The following is an 8,992-nucleotide window of genomic DNA, read 5'->3' on the forward strand; positions in this document are numbered from 1 at the left end:
GGCACTGGCACCTGCGGCGGCGCGCGCTCTCGTGACCTGGCTGACGGTGGACATGGCACTGGCTCACTCAAGAACCCTCTCGACTTTGATACCAGATTATTGGCCCGATTGGATCTCAGATTTAGATCTAGAACTACTAGAGAGCAGCTTGGCCCTTAGCCGCTTTGGATTGAATGGAAATGCAATGACTTGTTTTTTACAATGACACTCCCTTACCTTTTATAGGTAATGGAAACTCTCATTTGCTACCGCATATTCTAATCACTAAAGTGGATGCTGAGCATATTCCTAACACTAGACTTGGAAGCCAAGAAAAGTAAAAATTACAGAAAAAGTAAGATACAAGTGCTTTAGCACTAGACTTATCTGTCATTTAGTACAAAAGTTTAGCTGTCCCGTACCAATACACGGACCACTTCCCATCAGTTTGTATGATTTTGTCCATCTATCAGCTACAGCAAAGATATTTTATTTAGTGTTGGCCTTCGTGTACTTTTTCTTTGACGAATGGAATGCTAATATGTTGCCCTTAGAAAATATCATGTAACAATAACATCAAAAATGCTCTTCTTCTGCTAGGCCTAGATGTACTCACATGCATTTAGTATTTTCCTGGGTGTATTTTCTTTATCAATGTAGTAAAAAATGATGGAATGTCATGTTCGAATTGCTTGGATTATTCCTGAGTTCGATTTGGATTAGTCATGTGCAAGGGTATTGAATTGGATTATTCGTGTAAGTCATGTTTATATCACATATATGTCCACAACTCCTAAAAATGCAGGTGTCTGCCTGTGAGGCACCAGAATGAGCTCTTGCTTCCTTTCCTACCAACCATCGTATTAGAGGCTGTTCGGCAGGACTGAAAAAAACTGTTCCGGCTAATTATTGTGAGAGAAAAATACTATTCTAGCAGGACATGAATAGTGATTTCATGAGAGACACAACCAGCCAGCCAGATTGAAACCAGCCAGCCGAACGGCCTCTTAGTTTGCGTCCGAAAGAACCCAACCCCTCCCTCACCCACTCATGTTGGTATTGCATTAGTACTAAAAAAGGTAAAAATGCTGTGATCATTGATTTAATCCTGGCTCCAACTGATATAGAAGATATGTCTTCGTCCAATTACATTGATTCAATCTCCTTTTTTTGTTTAGGCCACCAACAGGAATTCTTCTGCCACTTTAAAGCCAGTACTCGGCAGCCACAAACATGAGTGCTAACGTGAACTTTCAGTGAAGGGTGCTGTACTTGAGCATTTTCCTTTAACTTATTAGTGTAGCATTTTAACCTTTGGTGTGAAACAATGGTATTCTAGCATATAATTAATTCTTCTGATTTGTTGGAGGTAAATTTATTTCATGCTAAGTTCTTAGAATTTTAAAACTCCGGTAACAACATGCGGGCAAATGCTATTTGCATATATACTCGAACCTATGTACAGGATGGTACGGAGATGCAGCGGAACTTATTTGTGGGTTTATTGACGCACGAAAGAAATGGATATCGGAGATTTCTTCCTGCCGATATAAAACACTATCTTAGCCGCATCACGGAAATGTCTATACAGTAGAGTTTGTGAGCCTGCAACGCCACGCTCTCCTTGACTATATTAATTTCACGAACTTTGCTTTTTAGATTAAATGTCACTTTAACGTCGGTATTTAATTTCACGGTATTGTTCTCTTATCGTGCGATCTGTGTGTTTTTAACACATAAGTTTAGTTGTTCCGTAACAACGCACGGACATGCTAGTGTATATAGAAATATAGAATTGTAAAACACGTTTGGAATCCGGAGGGTACTTGATTACTGCCCGGCAGATGGGATTAACGAAAGGATACAGTTAAGGAGAGGGGCGGGCACGTCGACGTCGGCGACCGAAAGCAGCGTCACGGCAGCAGCCCTCCTCCGTTTCATTGAAGCAGGGCGCTCAGCCAAGTTCCGCCGTGCGCACTGACGCCAGCCAGCTCCTTCACTGAAGCCCGCGAGGATCGTGGCGGCCTCGCGATCGCCGTCGCTTTCTCGCCCGGGTCCGGGCGTCCGGCCCAGCCATGGAATCCATCGCGGATACGCCGATGAGGGGTGTCTCTCGCCCCTCGCAACAACAGCCGGTCGCTAGGATTCAGCTGACTGCGACAAAAGAGATCACCAGAGTCTGTTTCGTTACGTTGCTCACAGTCACACGTCAAAAACCGACAGCCTTGCAAAAAAGACAAAATTTTACCCAACTGCCGAACGTCACTGTCCATGTCCTTTTGGCACCGTTTTATCCAACATTTTGGGCCCAAAAAATTCGCCAGCTGCAGAAAGTGCAGACCGTCCGGAGAAGACGACACCAAAAAAAACGTAAAAAAAACCATCGTCATATGGGTAATGCGTTGACAGAGGTGAGTGTATATTGTATTTCAGAGGGAAAAAGAAAAGAAAGAAAAAGGTAGCCGTGATTATCGAACCAAAGCCCCCGGCCGCTGTGTGCCTATGGATCTCGTGGACCATGTCAAAAGCAGCAAGCAACAAACGGGACTAGAGCATCGCCGTGGCGCCTCCCATGACGTGGCGGTTCGGTGGACCAAATCGTCGGCAGCTGGACCCTTAGCCACGTCAAGGCCATGGACGACTCCATCATCGCCTGATCGCCATGGCCCATGACAGAGGAGATCACAATCCAAAGGCACAAGGATTTGAACCGTTCCACGCTAGCGGACAGCCTCTGGCATGAGGCTTGCGTCTTAGACGACACAGATTTCCAAAGAGTTGGGCTCAGAAATGCCACAAATGACCAACATTTGAATGATCTACTATGCCTCTTCAGTTAAAACCCTGGTGAATTTCCTATTGCATCTACAGGCCAACAACATGCACCAAACCATGACAACTCTGTACATGACTGGTAACTTGATGATGAACTTCCCAAAAGGAGGCACAATGTCCCCCTCCTCTACCATGACTGGTGCATTCTTTTCTCCCCCACAGAGGACACTGATCCTTCCTATGTCCACTGGCTACAGAATTCAAAACTGAAAACAACGAAGAAGCATATGAAAAGAGCAATAGTCATGCATGGTCAGCTTCAACTCCTACCATCAGCCTCACTAGAACTCTCTGTCAAGCAGGTCACTCAGAGACCGCTTCAACTCAATCAAAAAGGCTCTGACTAAATGGAACTTGAGTACTTGACGGCTTCGGTTTCAACAGCCCTCCTACCGGTCTCATCTGACCGAGGTGAGGTATCTTGCTGCTCTTCGAGACATGCATGCAGTCTGTCTGCGGGCTTAAGCCCTAAGCGTAATGCGCAGTCTTACCACCTCTCCTTCTGGATGGAGTGCTGATGAGTTGCGGCGACCCGCTGCTCGCAGGGGAGCTCATGGATGCAGGCAGCGGGCGCTCAGAGGTGTATGGCTGGCTTGCGACATGATTCAGACCTATCACAACATCGGAGATGATTGGGCGGACATGCGGCTGGTCTTGGAGGCACATGATGCTGATCACGACTAACTGGTTCAGTGCTGATGACGGGTAGCAGCCCAGCAGAGACGGATCAGCGAGCCGGTAGAACTTCCTCTTATCATGCAGGAATGGCCTGGACTGCAAAATTCAGAGAAAGCGATAAGGCGCTCTGCGCTGTCTGAACGGAAAACTTTAGACCTTTTATACTAGGTAACAAGGCAAAGCTGCTTACCCATGTTAACAGACTCTGCTCTGGTTTAGGCCTTGAAGCATCATAAATCCTCCTTCCTGTGATCAGTTCCAACAGAAGAACACCGAAACTGTATATGTCCGATTTCATGGTAAGTTTACCACTCACAACATAGTCAGGAGCACAGTAGCCATAGGTACCCATAACTCTTGTGGACACATGAGTTCTGTCTCCAACTGGTCCGACTTTTGCAAGCCCAAAGTCAGAGAGCTTCGGGCTGAAGTCCTCACCCAGCAGAATATTAGCAGCTTTCATATCACGGTAAATCACAGGTGGATCAGCTACATTGTGCAAGTAAGAAAGCCCTTCAGCGACTCCAACGACTATCCTCACTCGTGTGTTCCAGTCAAGTGGTTTCTTGCCAAGGGGCACATCTATTCAAAGGAGAAAAGAAAAATCTGTGAATTGAACGATAAATAAACAAAAGAAAAATGTAGATGTAAATGTGCAATTTCACCAATGGAAACATTGCATTAGAATAATTTGAGTGGCTTATGCTTCTCTGCAGCTTCAGATTTTTATAGTAAACAACAGCTCTCAGAATCCATACGCATAGCAACACATCCAGTGGGCTACACCGCTATACAAAGCTCCAAAATACTCAAGCAAAGAAAAAAACAAAAAGACTTGAGGGCTCACATGATGCCCATGTTGGAGTTGTTCCAAATTCACTCCAGGATATAGGCCAGGCTTCTGACGGAGCGAAGCGGAGGCCCGTCGCTGGAGGCTTGGGCCGGAGCGTAGCGGAGTCTGAAGCTGGCCCATCAGGTCTCGCCCCTGTGTTCGGGGGGTGCGGGGGGCGGAGCCCCCCGCGGTACGGTATGGTATATACACCCTTGCTAGGGTTTCGTGGAGACTTGATTCTCTTGTAAGCCGCCATAGGCGTGTAACCCAAAACTCTTGAGATAGTGAGATTGTTGCTGGCTGGTGCCCGTGGTTTTTCCCCTTCACATCGGAGGGGTTTTCCACGTTAAATCGTGTGTCTCCTCTGTGGCTTGATTCTTTACTTCATATTCCTATACGTCGTTCATAACAGCCCATACCTAGCTCTGCTATCATCAGGAAGAACATGTCATGTTCAGACATGAGACAAGCCATGAGAACCTCAGGACTTCAATAATTATCTGTGGGGACAATTTGGCTAGCCCTTAGGTATTATGTGGCTGAACAATTTTGGCATAGTCTGTTAGAATAAGGAGGTTTTTCAGGTCTGTCTCTAAAACGAACAATTATTATAAATATTTTGTGTTGGTTGCATGATGGTATCTATACAGTGTTGTACACCTGCACCCTTTTACAGAATTAGTGGTTCATTGGTTTGACAACTGAGTTGCCATTTCACAGAATGAGTGGTTCACAGTTTTGACTACACAGTTATCAAATAAAATTGCTGAGATTAAAAAGTTTGTCTAGTCTTTTTTTGAAAGGTAGTTTGTCTAGTTCTTCACTTAGTAAAATAGTTAAATGAAGCACAATTAATGGATCATAGAGATAACTCTGACTCTGAAAGTGACAAGACAAGGCAAACAACAGTATTTTTCAAATTCACCTCAATAGAAATTGGACACAGTTTCGACAGTTTACAACATAGACAAACAACAAGAAGCAGCAACATCCATAGTTTTGACAGCAAGCAGAACATATCAGTTGCTTCTAGGAAAGAGGAGATGCAAACCAACAGCACAGACATGGTGAAAGGAGGCATGCGTTTAATTATATGGCTGAAGGATATAACAAAATAACAGTTGCAGTTCAAACAAAAAAATATATATATGAATGTGAAGAGAAATGGAACCTTTTAAAAAAAGGAAGATATATGGGAGTACAGCAGTGCTTAACAGATTAAATAGGCATCTCAATCATTATTCTGGTACAAATGAAAATCTTAGCTTTTAAATGAGTTGAAAAGATGTCCTGGATTCGAATAAACAAGGCAACAGAAACAAAACGGCAGATGGTGATGAAACTTCATTACTCTTTGGTTTTCGCTGGCAGGGCTAGAGCATTACTAGCAATAAATTGCTGGTAGGTTATTTTGTGCTTACTGGCACAATCAGCGCCTAGCTTAAATTAGCAAATAGTAATTTAAAAGATCATACTTCATTGTCAGAAGATTCTTGCCAATAAAAACGAAACAAAAAAGTATTATTGGGGTTATCATATTCATGGTGATTTATTCATGTATATAGTAACAGGGTTAACTGGATTAGCTAGTATTGCCCGAGCTTAGGTAAAGTCCCACAGGAACTTTTATCTGCACGGCACTCATTGCGCATGGTGAGGGCAAAAGTGCTTGGAGCTGCTATGCATGGGTAGACCTGTCGTGCATGTTGGGCAGGCTTCGAGTGATTCAGGACAAAATATTGTGTTATGAAACGGTTTCATTTTTATTAGAATTTCTAAGTTAAAAAGTAAAAATATCCGTTGAGGCTTCAGAGTGAATCCAAACTGAATAATCAAAGCAGGCACAGACTCATAGCAGCAGAGAAGTTAAATCATCATCTGACAGGAAATTTTTAAGGAACAAAGAAAAAGGATGATCCATTTGTTGAACCCAAATAGGAAAAGCATATAACGGTACTGATTTCTACCTTTCATTTTATTCAATTGTACATTAAATTACGCAATCTCCAAGAGTATGAAATGTCCAATTAGTTGCCCCCAAATCTTTTCCCCTTAAACACTACAGCAACTTGCTATCACAAATCAAAAGGGAAAAGGCAGAGAACTGCCATAAATCAAAAGCGAAAAGGTAGGCAAGCATTCCAGTTGATATATGTAATCGGCGAAAAAAATGGACAGGCCCCTGAGATACCAACTCCAGAAGTACACTGCACACATTCCCCAACCAAGAACCACAGAAAGCTGAAGAATAAAGAGTGGAGAGTTTACCAAAGAGATGGCTCTCCAGGCTTCCGAACGGCATGTACTCGTAGACTAGCAGTCTCTCGTCCCCCTGCGCGCAGAACCCGACCAAGCTGACAAGATTGCGATGGTTGAGCACTGTCAGCATGAGCACCTCGACCAAGAACTCGTTCCTCCCCTGCACACCATCTCGAGCGAGCTGCTTCACTGCCACCATCTGCGCACAAAAAAAAAGGAAAACGCATAGGGCGCCGTCTGTCCCGGTACTGTCGCCACAAAAACTGTCAAAAACAGAGTTCTTGCTCACCTGTCCGTTGATCTTGCCCTTGTACACCTTCCCAAATCCACCTTCTCCGATGAAATTGGCCTCGTTGAAGTAGCCGGTGGCCACGAGCAGATCCTTGAAGGTGAAGCTGTGCGCGTAGCCGTTGGCCACATCCGGCGCGACCTTTCTCCTCGCATCGGCCCCTGTTTCCCAGCAAGAGTCAGGCACAGCAATCCAAGCCACAAGACACAACCGAACACGCTGCGGATGGAAATCGAGAACTACGGACCTGATGAATCATCGGGCTTGGAGGGCTTGAGGTCCTCATCCACCTCCGGCGCGAAGCACCCGAAGCAACCCAAACCCATCAGAACGGCGCAGGCAGATGCTGTCGATGAAGTTTTTGCTGCCGCAACGCAACCAGACTGGCAGCACTCCCAAGAACAGAGCCGACCAAGGAGACGAGCGAGAGGGGAGAGGAGAGGGGGAGGGAACAGGGAAGGGAGGACGGAGGGAGAGGACTATCACAAGGAAGCGGCTATTAATGCACGGCCAAAGCGGGCAACAAGGGAAACACGGCGATGGGCCCCCAAGAAACCCGTAAAAAGGCTCCAAATCAGGAGCTCGACTGATCAGCGACCGGCGACGGATTGCATTGCAGGGTCAGGCAGGGCATCTCCAGTCCACTCCAGTGCGCCTACACCGGAGGAAGAAGGAAGCGACGTGTGTGGACTGTAGACTGTGTGGAGAGAGGGGCGAGGGAGGGGACGACTCGGGGGATGGATTGCGGCTTAAGAGGCAACGGCGCGAGTGATTTGGCAAGAAATCATAGCGGGCGCCGTGGGGACGGGAAGGAAGGGAGGCCCCGCATTGGACACGGCCCCCACGCTGAATCGGGAGGAGCCAAGACAAACACTGGAACTTCGCTTCGCTGAAAAAAAAATTAAAATATGGTTCCGACTAATTTATCGTGAGAGAAAAATATTGTTCTAACTAAAAACATAAATTGAAAAGTACAGACTATAAGACAAGCGAACAGAGCATATCGCGTTCCACCAGAGTAATTTCTTGCCTCCTCTCGCTTCACAAAGTTTCTTCCTGATCGTTTAACTTATAAGTCGTACTTTTTTAGCTAATAAATAGTATTTTTCTCTCGCTTAGGATTAGTCCAGCATCACCCAAAAGAACCGGACATTTATCTGTACTGCACCTTCTTCCGGCCGGCGGGCGGTCAATTTCTACGGGAACATAACGTCAGCCGGACTACGAAGCGCAGGGCGGGCGGTGGATTCTGACGCCGGCGGCCATTCTCGTGCGCGGTTTTGTCCTTGCTCGTATCATATTTTCCGGCTTCGGGTTTTCCCGAGAGCTGGGGAAGAGAGAGTGATTTGTTTGGCGTGTCCCGCGTGCAATGTAATCTCGTTGGTTGAACAATGCTACGGTACTTTTTTATTTATTATTAGAAAGGTAATATATTCAATAAATCTAAATCAATAATTAATTAATTAATTTCTAAGATTTTTTAATTAATTAATTAAACCTAGAAAGATAAAAAAAAATTATCAAATCCCTCTTATCACGGGCACGGGAGACTAGAAAATAGAAATTCAGCGGCAGTGCGGCACGGCTCCTTCCTGTTCCGTGCTCCTTTTCTCATCCTGCCGCTGTAGTCCAAAGTTTAGAACGTTATGCTAATCAAATCATGTCATGTTTATAAAGTTGCTAAATAGAAAGATCTACAACATCTAATAGATCGTACATATATCATTTGGATCTAAAAAATATTTCTATACCTAAACCTTTCCTTATTCATTGGGTATATATGTATTTAAAAATTGAAAATATTTGACTTCTTGAAAAATAAAAATAGCATTCTTTGTACTCCTCATTCACTGCAGCCGGTGGATATTTGCCGCCCACCTTGCGTTCAGGCTTTGTTTAATTCCTCCTACTAAAGTTTACTATCTATCTCATTAAATATTTAGATATATGTATAAAATATTAAATATAGACTTAAAAAATAACTAATTGCACAGTTTGCGACTAATTTGCGAGGCGAATCTTTTAAGACTAATTAGTTCATGATTTGACAATGTGGTGCTACAGTAACACATGCGCTAATGATGGATTAATTAGGCTTAATAAATTCGTCTCGCGGATTA

General features: G+C 44.5%; 1 protein-coding gene across 2 annotated transcripts; it reads right to left on the reverse strand.

Moving 5' to 3' along the window:
• Window positions 1–2,788: 2,788 nt before the first annotated feature.
• LOC136535744 (probable serine/threonine-protein kinase PBL21) lies at window positions 2,789–7,599 on the reverse strand. Of its 2 annotated transcripts, XM_066528123.1 has the most exons (5): window positions 7,120–7,596; window positions 6,873–7,033; window positions 6,593–6,782; window positions 3,683–4,074; window positions 2,789–3,588 (listed from the first exon to the last, which is right to left on the reverse strand). In XM_066528123.1, the coding sequence occupies exons 1-5, from the start codon at window positions 7,196–7,198 to the stop codon at window positions 3,283–3,285; spliced, it is 1,128 nt and encodes a 375-aa protein (XP_066384220.1). In that variant the 5' UTR covers window positions 7,199–7,596; the 3' UTR covers window positions 2,789–3,282. The 2 variants fall into 2 exon arrangements, with proteins under 2 accessions (XP_066384220.1, XP_066384219.1); XM_066528122.1 differs by having other exon boundaries at window positions 6,593–7,033; window positions 7,120–7,599.
• Window positions 7,600–8,992: the final 1,393 nt, after the last annotated feature.

Source organism: Miscanthus floridulus, chromosome 2 (genome assembly GCF_019320115.1).
Source record: "Miscanthus floridulus cultivar M001 chromosome 2, ASM1932011v1, whole genome shotgun sequence".
In the NCBI taxonomy this organism is placed as follows: domain Eukaryota; kingdom Viridiplantae; phylum Streptophyta; class Magnoliopsida; order Poales; family Poaceae; genus Miscanthus; species Miscanthus floridulus.